We start from the raw sequence: 14,919 nt of genomic DNA, 5'->3' as shown, positions 1-14,919 counted from the left end.
GGAGCAATTAAGAATGACATTACAACTTGCCTATTCCCTGGCAGCATTGGATGTTTCAGCCAGTATGCACCCGGAGGGGAAGTATACATGGTAAGTTCAGCAGGACAGTGACCCACATGCCAACCTGATTTTTTGGATATATGGCATTCCATTCTCCATTTTCTCAGCTTATCTACAAACGAGTTCTCATGCTAGCCTCCTTCTTGAGGGGAGCACTGTATGCTGCCTGCAAACTGAAGCATGACAGTCCAAGGAGAAAAGAGACAAAAAGCCTTACCACTTGATTCTGCTGATTGTAGGAATTAGACCTTGGTCACATTATTGTTTGGACAGTAATTATTGACATTTTAATCAGTGAAAAACAGCATCTGTAAAGGATTTTCATTAGCTCAGCTTTTTAAAAGAAAATTATGCTCAGAGCTAGGTACATGGCAGTACTCACCCATAACCTCTCTGGGGGAGACATTCCAAGATATCATAGCACAGAGATAGCTGGTCATCACGTTTGCAGCTGTAGATACATTCTAACGCAATCATCATCAACAGGTCTTGATCGGAAATTATTTTTTGCTGACACTAGGAGAAAAAGAAAAGGCCATGTCCACTGCTGAATACCAGAATATTGTCTCCCCATCCCCACCCCATTTTGCAGTTATTTTCATCCATATATCTGTGTGATAGTCAACCGGCTCTTAAGCACAATTAGAAATGTAAGACCAATTTAGTAATTTTTGTTAATTACAGAGGCTTTCCTGGTTTTTTAATAATTATCAGTTGAATATCTTTCATAGTTACAGATCTAACAATGGAAGCTCATTTGAAACTGGTGATCACAGCAGCTGTTTTGAACAGCAAAATATTTCTAGTTTCATTTAAAAACATGCACTCATACACACACACACACCCCAATATTTTTCATCAGGCAGTTTATTAAAATAAAAACATTTGTAATTCCAAAGCTTTTTGCTTAGCTACATTATGCTATCTCCTTCATTTGCACATAAATAACTTCAATATGCACCAGAATGCTAGCTTCCCTTGACTAATTGTTTATAGCCAATCTACTTGTGTACACAGCCAAAAAAGTATAGAATTAATGAACTTCCTAGCAAGATGCTGCTTTGGATGCAGGGATGTGAATTTAGTCTGGATCTGTAGTGGTAATACAATGCCTCAAGAAGATGAAAGTTACTACAAATGTATGTAAAGACCACATTAATCTCCCTTACAATAGCACCTTCTTTTCCCTTACCTCTGCATTTCATTTCAGTGATTACATCCAGAGCAAGTGCCTTGTCTAAAACAACCAACATAATGCAATCCTATTCATGTTTCCTCAGAAGAAGGCCTCAGTAAGCTCAATAGATCTTACTCCCAGGTAAATGGATATTGGACTGCAGCCTGACTTTCTCACCAGATTCTATTGTGCAGTTTAAAGTAGATCAAGTGTGCTGACTTACTATCAACTTCCATGCCATACATTTCAAGGTCACAGGTAGAGGCATTGTTAGTGCTATCCCAGAACTGTGGAATTCTGTTGCCCTAGAATCTAATGCCTCAGAGTATTTTGAACAGTGAGAGTAGTTAAAGACCCCTATTCCTCTCACAGAGGTACAGTTCCCACGGTGCTTTAATGATCAATCCCTCTTCACAGGGAAATCTGGGAACTTTAGCTCTGAGAGGGAAAGAGGCATCTCCTAACAACTCTCAGCACTGTTAACAAACTAAAGTCCCTAGGATTCTTTGGGGGACGCCATAACTGTTTAAAGTGGTATGATACTGCTTTAAATGTATAAACCAGAAGTATTTGATATTCCCGCCCACCTTCACGCATGGTAAAGCCCTCATACTGGAAAATTTCCCATTTGTGTGACTTGTCACGTTTCCATTCCTTTCCCCCACTCTGAGAGCTAGTCTACATATGCAGTGGAATTAAGTGGGAATAAGTGGCAGTATACTATGGTGGTAGAGATCAAATTTTTGAAAGCATAACAATAAAAACAACAAAAACAAAACATTCCCACAGGCAGAAAATTATCACAACAGGAAACAGGTTAGGCACTGAATCCCTCTCCTTTATTGGTTAGGAGTTTCTTGTTTTATGTGTGGGATTAAAAAATAGCAACTCCATACACTTGCGGTCTGGTATTGTCCACTCCACCACCTCAGGATTCAAATGGCCTCATTCTTCTCCTGAATGTGTAGTGTACTTGAGGCCGAAGGTTACCTCCGATATGTGAAAGGGAAGCAAGACTCCCACAGTGTAAAATTCTATCTCATTTGTACCTCAGTTTGCTCTTCCCTCAAGTGCTACCCCAGGAATGGGACAAATGCAAAGTCCAAATTTTTGAGGAGGAACTTTTAAAAAGTAGGCCACCCTTTTCAACTTAGGTTGGGTCCACGCCATCACTCTTTGCTGCATATCATTTCAGTTTTAGCCCTCTCCAGGTGTTATCGCACCCTTATTGCTCAACAAGAAGCAGGGCTGCACTAACCAGCTCCAGCCACGAGTATCCATGTGCACAATGCAACCATCTGTAGGGACAAAGCCTTTGTGCAAGCAGCTGTTAAGAGTGAAGGCTTCCACATGACCAGAAGCCACAATCATGCAGGGCAGCAGAGTGGTACACAAGCCTTTGTGCATACAGCTGTACATGCAAAGGCTCCATCACTACAGATGGTCACACAGATGCTAAGGAACAGGACTACATGACTTCCTCTGCTCCCTGCTCCTGCGTTGAGCAACATGGGAGCAATAACACCTAAAGAGAGCTCATGCCCCTTACTGTTCCAGTACCAGATTTTGTATCTGGCCTGGACAAAGACACTTTTCCTACAGAACTATAGGCTTGGGTTCTGAAATAAGTCTGTTCAACCGAACCCATACGTGCCCCCAATATAATTTATGCAATCTCCCCACCTCCACCCATGGGAGGAAGAAGCACATACTGAAGCTTAGCAATGACTTATCAGGGGATGCAGTGCAGACTAAAACAGCACTATGATTGGGCAAGGTTGGTAAGATATATTCAGACTTCACAACACAGAAGAACAGCATCTAAGTGACTTTCAGCAGAGAGTCTTCCCATGCAAAAATGCCCACTCTGCTGGGTAAGTGCAGAAATGATTAATGATTAAAGCTACATCCTGACATCCTGATACAGATTAGCTGTGTATTAGAAATTCCACTTTAACCTTGTCAAGACAAATGTTTGCATCAACAAGACAAATATCTAGTTCTAAAAAGCTGCACAATGACAGCCATCTTCAAAACTGATCAGCAAAACAAGCTACATTATTAAGTGTACATGCAATTGCAATTCAAGGTAGGGGAAGATAAAAGTTCAGATACACATAAAGCCACAACTAGTAATCTGAACTTACTGCTGGTTTTGAATGTTCAAAGATTTTCAAAGGAAATTTCAGGTCTTCTTTTGCCAGTGTTACCAAATACTCCTTTAAAAGCTCATTAGCAATGCCAGGACATTCATTTTCACAGCGGTGTAGAAATGGCACCATCCATTGGTAAGCATTCTTCACATACCTTTCTTCCAATGACTGAAATGTCAATGGTTGTAAATTAAATAAAAGATGAATATACATTAAGAGCAAAGAAAGTAAAACTAAAGTTACAAAGTAGTTAAAAGGAATCTAAGATTATTAAGCATTTTTCCTGATCCTCAAATGCTTTTAAAAAGGTTGCTATTGTAAATAAACATAAAGTTACATATTGTGCTAATGCAAATCTCTGTATTTAAAAAATGAAGCAACATTACACATTAAAAAAATGTTTCCTGATCAAGACTTTGCTGCCGGAGGGGAATGACAAAATGGTGCCCGCCTTTGGGTACAAATCCCATATACAGAAGCTGACAGGACTGCCAGCTGAATCTTACTTCAACTTTGGTAAAGGGCAGTAGGCTAACTTAGGGGTCACAGGTCAGGCTGTCACCTCTGTCTTCCCAACACTTAGCCACTGCTCCCACAGCATCTGCTAGATACCAGGTAGCCCCATCACTCTGCACCAAGTAAACTCAGCAAAGAAAAGGCATGAAACATGCACAATAGGTTCTGTTCACTTTTATAGCAGAGGCAGGGCAATGGTAGCATGAGAAGGAAGGATATCAGTCACCTGACTCATAGGACTTTTTCCTCCTATAAACATTGCTAAAGCAATACAGGAAGCGGCCACATGGAAGTAACTCTTGCACTGCTCAGTCAACATATAAACCCACAAACTTACACAAGATGGTGATAAGGGAACCTTCCTGCTTGGGAGCTTTCGTTCTAGGGTCTTCCCACAACCAAATGGTTAAGTGATGTCTTAACCCATAAACTCACTGGAAGATTAGAATGCAGACTCATCAGTATGCTGCGGACAGTGAGCCATCCTCATTTCATCCCGTCCAGAAACAGTAGTCAGGCCACAATCTCACACAAGACTTAAAGCACACTTAAGCCCACTGACATAAATATTAAATTATGGCATCTTGAGCCGGCATCTGGAGTATGTATCAGTCCAAATCCAGGCAAGACTGAACTGACAGATGCTGGACAATCATAGTATTTCATCCTATTCAGGATGAGATTTCAAGAAACAAAAAAATCCAACCCAACCTAGGGCAATCCATCACAACACAAAAACAAAGCACATACATTTAACAACAAGAGTCTCAGCTTGTCAATATCTTTCATATGCTGCAGCTCTTTTAAGTTCAGAGTTACGTCACATCCTGTCTCATAAACTAGTGTCTCCAGTGTAACCAGATTGTCACAGAGAGAGTGAAGAGCAGGAATATTCCTCTCCATGCCCAGGCGAACGAGGGACAGAGCACAATCCACCTATTTTTTAAGAGAGAGAGAAAATGAACAGTTGAAACCAGAGTGTCTTGACAACTGGTTCAGCAACTTTGAACTGGTGCCAATACATTTATACAGAATTATTAATACAAAACTTTACAATTGCAATACAACTTCTATAAAATAAAAACACAATATTTGAAAAAATATTTTAAGCATGTAATTTGCATTAACTAATGTCACTGTCTCCAGAACTCTTTCAATCACATATGACAACTGAGTGGACAGAATGAAGTTTAGTCCCCAGATATAATTTCTACCCTGTCTAGCATAGCAGGAATATAATTTTAGCTAATTTGAGATATTTCTATTTTTCTCTGTCCTCACAGAGAACAGCAGGAAGTATAAATGCTATTTGTATAATCTGTGATACAACCACATTTAGAATATGTGTACATCCTTGGTAACCCTATGTTCCAGGAGAAGGTCCTCCTCCCACTGCAGCCTCCCTTGCCATTTGGAAGATCACCTAATCCACAGGAATGGCTTTCAGGGGTGATAGAAACTGATGAGGAACTTGGGTTGGGAAGTTCCCATCACATGAGCAGATTTCCACTTGTGCTTCTTTGGATCCAAGCCTAAGACTTTAGAAATTCCATATAGTTTAGTTAGATTATCCCCCCCTTTACTCCTTTGAAAGAATCAGTTTGGACTTGGGGGACAAATATTTTGGGCTCCACTGCACCAAAAACAGCATTCAGCAGTGATCATGTCAATAGCTGTCAGCACTTCAGCAAGATGAAAGCCTCAACAGGGTCACCTCCACTATCGACTAGGAAATCCCCCAGAGCATTCAGGAATCCATCAGAATCCATTAGCTTATGGGGGTGGGTCATTTTAATCAATCCCCTATCCTCACAGGGAGGAATACAGCTCTAGAAATACCTTGTTTTAAGGCCTTAGAAATTAAGGGAATTTGGTCTGGATCATTCATTGCCTCTTTATTCCTAGTCCTTTGATTTTTTGTTTTATTCCTCTGCAAGACTCGGGACTAGACCCTTATTTGACCAAAAAAAAAGAGCTAATTATTTTCTGGATTTGAATATCCTGTATGGTACCAGTCTTTCCCACCTGAATTAATGTGATTAAAAAATGGAATCCAATCATAACCTGACATGCGTTCTGCTTGTATACACTTTTTAAAATCTTATATCTAGTTAAATGTACCTCTGGTGATTAATTAGAGAATAAAAATAGCCTATAAATTAAGCTTACAAAGTTGGAAAAGTTTCAGTAAGCAGGAGAGGTTTTTTTCTTATTTAATTGATTTGCCCAATCATTAAAAAAGTTGGAAAGGAGTAATTAACACAACTAGCCAAATCCTACTCAACATATATTTCAGAAAATTGTTTAATAATTTTGTTATTAGCTGAAAGGTCATCTGAAAGGATTTGATCCAACTGTATTTGAAACATTTAATGGCAAGTCTATTAATAGCAGCAGAAATGATGGTAATATGCTGCTGGTGAAAATTCTGGTCTTTTAGTTACATAAAATCTGAGCGACAAAACTAAATAATGAAGTCAACATATTTTATTATACTAAACTAATGTAGATAAAGGTTTCAGATTGAAACACAATCTAAAACAAGGGAATAAGTCAACTCTTTGCTATAAATTTATACTGAAATATTTTTTTTAACAACTAAAAATATAAACTTGGAAACTCTCACAAAAGCAGTAAAAATACTTGTATGAACAGAAAAAGCTGCTTCATACAGAGTCAGACCACTGGTCTATCTGGTTCAGTACTATGTACTCTGACAGGTGGAAGGCAAAATCTCAGGAAGACATTTTTCTAACTGGAGATTCCAGAGATCGGATCTGGGACCTTTTGGAAAAAAGTCCCACCATATTCTCCCACTAAGTTATGGACCTTTTCCACAAATGAATGAATCAGAAGAATTATATCAATCACTGTGACAGTGAAATATCAGTTATTTGAGGTCTTGAGTATAGGTTTTTCCTGCCCTGAATCGAGATCCTGACTTAAGGGTAGATCCTGATTAAATCTGTGACCTCAAAATGTCATGTACTTTACCACTAAGCTATGGGTCCTCTGATTTTGTTGGCATACTTAATAGGCAATTTGATTATTAAAAGAGCAACTAGCGAAAACAGAATGCTGTACTATAAGAAAACCAGATGCAAACATTTTAGATTGGCTTCCTAGTTTTTACCAGGCTTAGAAATGCCAGGCATTAGTGAACATAATTTTTCCTGTCACTCAAAGTGGCAATCCTACTGAAGCCCTGGTTAACTTCTGGAATGGAGAAACGACTCAGGCAGTTGATATAATTGCTCCTGAATGCCAATTCCCTGCATGTGAAGCAAAGCTCCACAAGTGGAACAAAAAGTTGGCAGCAGTGAAAATGACATGTATGCTGACTACAGCAATGATGTACAACAGCACGCTCATGGCAACAGTACGCAATTCCCGTTACCACACCTGTCCCACCTTGTTCCTCCTATTAAAACTAATAAATTTACTCCTCCCTTTGCCCCTTCCATAATGGGATGCGACCATCATTTGCTCTTGTTTTCTCTCTCTGTCTTTTGAATCACATCTCAATCGTAACTGCTTTGAATTTTTTTAAATTGTGTGTCATCTCTGGCACACCCTTTTCTCCTTGCTATCGCTATATCTGAATATATGTCTATATAATTTATGATTTATTTTGTACATCTCTAGACAGTAGCCAGGGGACTGGAAGCATATTTTGCCACATCACATGATCCTACCCACTACTGCCCATGAGCAACCAAGCACCATAACTAAGTCTGAGACATTCAGTCGCAGAAGAACATTAACTCAGAGGTAGCATTACATATAAACATATTGCTTTACGTATTACATGCACATTGCACATAAAATCCAAAGTAACATATATAATGGTATACATATACAAGCCTCTTCCAACCTGGTGTCCTCCAGATGTTTTGGACTACAACTCCCATCAGCCCCAGGCAGCATGGCCAATGGTCAAGGACAATGAAAATCAAAGTCCACCAATATCTGAAGGACACCACATTGTGGAAGGCTGGGCAGACACGCACTCAAATGGGCCTGTATAACGGATGTGCTCTCTCTATAAGACAGGTCATATTTGAAGCATTGGTAGGGCACATATACTAGAATATTGGATTTACCTGCATAGAGTAGTTTTCTATCTCCTCTGCTCGCTTCCAGTACCAGTCCGTGACTAGGTTTACTGAAAGCTCAGTGGTTCTGTATTTCAACAATTCAGGTTGAGTGTCATATAAAAAGTCACCTTCATCTTGACGAGCTGGTTCAACAGTCAGCCTAAGTGTCACAGATAAATAGCTGCTAAATATACATGCTACATGACTTTAAAATGATGCTAAATGATAATAAAGCTAATATTTATGATGAAAAGTACAGAATGCACTAGAACCCACCTATGAAAAGTTTCAAAATTGATATAAACAATTAGGTGGGTTCAAAAGCCATTTTAATTATCATAAACTGATCATAAATTATGTTGATCCAATGGAGACTATAGTCACATCCACACCGTACATCTAAAGCACACTTATACCACTTTAAACAGTCATGGCTTCTTCCAAAGAATCCTGGGAACTACAGTCTGTTAAGGGTGCTTAAAGTTGTTAGGCAACCCATCACAGAGCTACAATTCCTAGCACCATTAACAAACTACCATTCCTAGGATTCTTTGGGGCAAGCCATGACTGTTAAATGGTATAAGAGTGCCTCAAATATATGGTGTGAGTGTAACCTATATCTGTCCAGCTTGATTATCTTTTTTCAATCATGTTAAATGATAAATAGTTCTGATCTGAAGAACTAGTACCTTTTAAAATATGTAAAAAGATAATAATTCAGGAGGGTCACCACTGTTATTTCTAACAGAGGATATTTACACACTATGCAAAAGTCTGCACAGAGACAACATATCTATCCTGACTGAATTTCTACCTACCTTACCACTACATCACCATGCAGGTTTTTACATAATATAGACATTTTATTACGATGCTTTAAGCGAATAAACATGCCTATTTAAGCAGGAAAAATCCTGTAACGTACAAAAGGCTTTGTTGGCATGAACACCTGTTGCCACATGCAGAAAGTTAACACACTGGTTATTACCTGGGCATCAGGATTTTACCCAAGCAAGAAGAGGGGTCACACAGTTCAGCTGTTCCCTTCCACTCCTGGTGATGGTGCAACTCCTGTGCTCAAGGTGCAATTCTGACTCCCTATGATGAGAATCCTATGGCTCAAGTGAACAGGCTTGCCAATCATCTGCTCCCATCAGTGGTACATGCCCTGGTCTCCTCTCTCATACTGTAATGCGCTCTGCGTAGGGCTACCCTTGAAAACGGTCTGGAAGCTGCAACTGGTACAGAATGCGGCGGCACGCCTGATTAAAGGCAGCTGCCAGCGAGATCACGTAACACCAATGCTCAAAGAGTTGCACTGGCTACCAGTTGCTTGCCGGGCCCAATTCAAGGTGTTGGTTTTGACCTTTAAATCCCTACACGGTTTTGGCCCAGTCTATCTGAAGGAGCGCCTCCAGCATCATCAGCTATGCCGCCTAGCAAGATCGGCCTCAAAAGACTTTCTCTCTATCCCACCAGTCAAAACAGCTAGACTGGTGAGGACCAGAGAAAGGGCTTTTTCAGTTGTGGCCCCCACGCTATGGAACTCCCTTACAAATGATCTCCGCCAGGCCCCCTCTACAATGAGTTTCCACCCGGCCATGAAGACCTGGCTCTTCAGGCAGGCCTTTGCAGTGGGCTAGATTTTACCATTATTGCTTTTAGATTTTAATATTATTGTATTGATGTGTCATTTTATGCTATTTTGCTTATTTTGTATGTCGCCCAGAGTGACTGGTTAGCCAGCCAGATGGGAAACTAAGAAATCCAATAAATAAATAAATAATAAATTCAAATCATTGCAAAGCTAATGCAGGGAAGTCTGCATCACTCCACAGCACCATGTATCTCCCCATGCACCATGCTCAAAATTTGGGAATGTACCTTATAACCACAACCTAGAACTCTGTGCATTCTGGAGCTTCCTGTTATCTCCAGGATGGAAAAGGGGGGGGGGAAGCTTCATACATGAGTGGTGTTACCCTTCCCACAAGAGAATGGGGATGCTCTTGTACATGGGGATTCCCCAAAGATAGTAGGGCCAGCTGGATCAGAACAGAGATGCTCAATTGCAACTCACCAATGTAAATATCAAAGTGGATTAGTATGTACACACACACACACAAGTCACATATACCTACTTGCACGGTGGCCTTTCACACCAGTCTTCTTCCCTATGCTTCTGTTCATTCCAGGGAAGAATCTTCAGTGCACCATCTCTGTAGCTATTACAAATACCAACATTATTTTAAAAAAGAACAACAGTATACTGAAACCAGTTTACTAATTAAATGTACAGTACAGATGTTTGGGGGGGGGTAATACTATGAAAAGCAGCAATAGCACCTTCCACTGTTAGTATGACTCACTGGCTACTGGAAGGGCTAATCAAAAGTCATGGATGCTGCAATCCTAATAATACTTACTGGAGAGTAAGCCCCATTAAATCTAATAGGATTACTTCTAGTAAACATACTTCAGATTCCATTGCCAGTAACTTAAGTAACTTTAAGAGGACTAATATCAACTTGACCACTTCTTAATATCTGAACTTTTCTTTATATCTTGAGTTTGTTCCATGCCACTTACTAAGTGATGTACTATTATGTAGTCCATTATCTTTGATCAAGTAAAGGTAAGAGATAGCGCCTAGCACAGTCCTGCTCAGTGTATGAGCCATCAAGCCAATACATTCAGTTATTATTTTGGCTTTCAGTGGGGTGGGAGCTGTCAAGGATCTACCTGGCCACAATGCCTGGCTAGTGGTCTCCATCTAGCTCAGCTGGATATAACCAAAAGGTCCTAAAGGTGTGTATGGTATCACACCAGACTTACAAATTATACATTAGTGAACAATGACACATCACCTGTTTGTACTGGCTCTTCCTTCACTTGCTCTTTGCCTTGCTCTCCATGTTAACTATGAGAGCCAGTGTGGTATAGTGGTTAAGGATTTGGACTACGACCTGGGAGACCAGGGTTCGAATCCCCACACAGTCATGAAGCTCACCGGGTGACCTTGGGCCAGTCACTGCCTCTCAGCTTCAGAGGAAGGCAAAGGTAACTCCCCTCTGAATGCCGCTTACCATGAAAACCCTATTCACAGGGTCACCATAAGTCGGAATCAACTTGAAGGCAGTCCCCCCATGTTAACTATGGCTCCCTTATCCCCTTGATAGGGAGGACCTTTTAGAGGCAGAAGTGGAAATGATGAAAAGAAAGAGCAAGAGTGCTGCACACACTAGTTCTGCATCCAAGGTTCATTCTCTCTCTTTTGTCCCCCTGTCCCTACCCCCAATAATGAGCTGTTGGCCTTTAAGAGAAGCAGGCAATTCCATACCCACAGCCAACATTATGGAGGTTTTGTACCACCCTTCCAAATAAATTCCCAGAACAGTTTACATGAAAAAGAAAAAAAATACAACAACAATTAAAACACAGAATGTAAATAAGAGCAAACAAAAGATGGCATCCTATCCTGTTTTATCAGCTTGAAGCTCAAGTACAGGCAGCTTACACTACCATTCTAGCTTTTAAACAGCCCAGGAGGGGAACCGGCAATAGCTCTGGCTGAGCGAATAAGCAGGTAGCAGGCGTGTGAGAGGGAGGACACAGAGGCATCTGTCAGTTGCCAGTCTTTGCCACAACCAAACTACAAACTGCATGGCTGTACCAGACTTATTTTGGCATGTGTTGCATCAAAGATTCCTTAAATACGTACAATCTCGGACTTCCCAGGAGGATCCCTCCGCCTGTGCAGCCTCTGAGACGGCTCCCGTCTTGCATGAAACTTTTTCAGTTTTAAATCCAGTCACAAGGGTCTTTTTTGACTGGGGATAATTTCTTCCGGATAAGGAAGAAACGTGAGATTTCCCACACAGCTTTGTTGTGATTGTTGGAGACTGGAATTCGTCAGAATTGTCTGTGAAAGAAGGTCTTCCAGCAGCTCGGACGGAGCGAGGATTTCTAGCTAGCTCAGCTGAAAAAGTGACCCGTTTTTTTTTCTTTAAAGAAAAACGGTCTAACAGGCAAGCATTCTCCTGTCTACGCTTATTACTTTCTTATCTACACAGCTAAAGAGATTTGTCAAAGAACCAGCAATTAAGAAAACCTGGGTGAGCCAAAACTTTCCTTCTCTTTTACTCACGGAACTAAGGGGGAAGAAAATAAAAATAGCCTATCTTTTTTTATTGCAAAAAGCTGACATGGAAAATAGCATTATAAAGATTACAACGGATGAGGGTTTTCTTTTTGATTTATAAGACTTTTGTGTAATATATGTCTCGGACTATTTTTTCTGATCTACTTTTTTTTTTGACGAATCTGCTCATTTTTTTTGCTACTAGTTATTTGGACGCTGTGAACTAAAGCTGTTTTTGCACTTCTGGGCATATAAGAGATAAGGGCTGTCTAGAGTGTGACGCCAGTTGGTTTGAAAGATTAACTCCTTTGTAACTGGATAAAGAAATAAACTGCTCTTTGCTTGGGACATTGAAAATTGAAGGAGTTTTGTTCCTTTGGCTTTAAGAATGACAATTAAGAAGATCATGGATGTACAAGAAGGGACTTTATCTTTAGACATGTTTCAGAAAATAATGAATGGGATTAACTCAATAAAACAAGAACTGAGAAATAATAGTCAAGCGTGGAGAATTGAATTTGACGAAATGAGACAGGAGCTGAAAGAAATTCAGGATTCTATGAGAAAGGAGAATAAAGATGGATCTGGAAAACCAAAAAAGGATGAAAGAGAAATTAAAGGCAAGGTTCAAACTATGGAGATTGGATTAAATATGGATATGGAAAAAGATTTGGATTTCCTGGCTGTGATGGATCCTGGAGACAAATATTACAGTTTGGAACTCAACGTCGTCCCTGAAGGAATTGAAGAGATTGGAGATAAAGATATTATCGGTTCAAAAAAATTCCTGGACTGGAAGGATTTGATGGAACTTGAAATGGAGAAAGCTAACAGAATTAATCCCTGTTTTGTGTCAATGGAAAAATCTTCAAGAGATGTGCTAGTGTATCATATAAAAAAGAGGAACAGAGATGCGGCTTTGCAACAATACTTCAGTGATACGTTCGGAACTGATGGCAAGAAAATATCTGTGATAAAGGAAATTCCTATCAGACTCTTATTATATGACTATGACAGCAAGATTATTGGGCGTGTAAAGATGGAAGATGGAACCAATACGGATAATGGAAGAAGAGCGATTTGAAATTACTGGACTTAGTAGACTTGATGAGTTGGATTAATTGACATGTTTATCTAGAAAAAAAATTGATGGACATATATCTCAAGGATTGGAAACTTCTCTTTGACTTTTTGTGGAAGAATAAAATGATATGATGTTAATGAGATTTGTAACCAATTAAGATAACCGCTGGAGGAAGGTGATTTTATAATCTATCAAGATACAGGGTTGTTATATATTATAGACTTATAGCTGAACTACGACAAATCAGAAGTCAATTTTTTTTATATTTTTTTTCTTTTTATTGTATTAGGTATGGATTTGTGTTTTTTCTTTTTGTATTGTTTTGGTTTTGAAAATTTGAATTAAAAAAATTAATTGAAAAATACGTACAATCTCTTTGCTTAAAAATATATGGTTTTTCTCTCGCTTCTGTGGCAGGATTTTAACTTCACTACTGCAAATCCTTAAAATTAATAAAGAGAATGAAAATGGCATCTGTGGATTCTTTGAAGTAATAGGATTTTGCACCAACTTCTGAATAAATTATTCTACTGAGTCAAGATATTCCTGCTGTATTGATTTTCTCAATTAAGTTAGATGTAGCTTTCTAGCTATAGGCATCTAAGACGAAATATTTCCTATGGTAATAAAAACGATCTACAAACAGAATGTTTTCCAACTAAGATAAAGATTAACAAAGAGAGTTATTACTAGACTGCTTTGTTATGGTTTTTAAGGCATCACTGTCATGGCATTTGTAGCATTTTCAAATGCCATTTTTAAAAACTTGATAAGAGACAAAATGTAATAAAAACCAAACAGACAACAAGAATCCACCATTTTAGAATGTATTCATTTGAGCAATGATAATTTGCTGTTATACTATTGATTCCGACACATATTCTAGATGGCAAAACAGAAAGAAAAATTCATACCAGTCAAATTTAGTCACAGTGATGCCATGAGACATCCTACAACTTAAGCAGAGTTGGTTGACATTAGGCTAATCCTAAAACTTGTTTTCAATCCAAAGGCTAATTTCTGGAACAGACTGATAATGAAGAGATGCAGTGGCATAGCTTGGAACAGACTATAGAGTCTAGATCTGGGACACTGCAAGGTGGTGGTGGGGATAATGGTAGAAAGAAGGTGGAAAGCAGCAGCGAGATAGAAATGAAGCGCTGCACCGGTAGCAGAGGCTGTAGCTGCCTGCCATTTTATTTTAAATCACTTTCCCTAAGTGAAAGATTGTCAGCGGGTTCAGTCAGTCATACCACACTTTTGTGATTGCAGGGCCAATGACGGTTGGCCCACTCTCTCTCTCATCATTTTGGTACCTTCATTGGTCCCAAAGGTGGCATCTGATTGGCTGAGCCCACTGCCACTCGTTTACTTTGGGGAAAGGAGGTAAAACAAAATTTCAGGTGGCTGCAGACTTGGTTGCTGGGCAGCACTTTGCTTTATAGCATGCTGGGTCCTGCAGGCAGTATTGTCTGTTGCCTCAGCCAGCCACCTGGCTGGCCAGCCAACAAGCCACACCACCAAGGACCTAAAAGGTTTTTTAAAAATGCAGTGGTGGGTAAGACTCCAGAAGAACATTTCCAGTAGTAGCTGCAGGAAGTGATGTGCAAGACAAGCGCAGCCCCACCTCTCAGAAAATGTACTCCCCCAAAAAACTAGGCCAGTGGGGGAGCTCCCCCAGAAGGTCCCCT

General features: G+C 39.8%; 1 protein-coding gene across 2 annotated transcripts in view; it reads right to left on the bottom strand.

Annotated features, from left to right (window-relative positions):
- The window catches only part of NBAS (NBAS subunit of NRZ tethering complex), a 297,038-nt gene that overhangs the window by 184,945 nt on the left and 97,174 nt on the right, over positions 1 to 14,919 (bottom strand). For both annotated transcript variants that reach the window (XM_061622739.1, XM_061622740.1), the window contains exons 22-26: positions 10,145 to 10,228; positions 8,010 to 8,163; positions 4,657 to 4,842; positions 3,385 to 3,558; positions 443 to 576 (exon numbers count right to left, since the gene is read on the bottom strand). In XM_061622739.1, coding sequence (XP_061478723.1) covers positions 443 to 576; positions 3,385 to 3,558; positions 4,657 to 4,842; positions 8,010 to 8,163; positions 10,145 to 10,228 — 732 coding nt within the window. The remainder of the gene's footprint in view (positions 1 to 442; positions 577 to 3,384; positions 3,559 to 4,656; positions 4,843 to 8,009; positions 8,164 to 10,144; positions 10,229 to 14,919) is intronic.

Source organism: Rhineura floridana, chromosome 4 (genome assembly GCF_030035675.1).
Source record: "Rhineura floridana isolate rRhiFlo1 chromosome 4, rRhiFlo1.hap2, whole genome shotgun sequence".
Classification (NCBI taxonomy): domain Eukaryota; kingdom Metazoa; phylum Chordata; class Lepidosauria; order Squamata; family Rhineuridae; genus Rhineura; species Rhineura floridana.
This window is presented reverse-complemented; position numbering and strand designations above follow the sequence as displayed.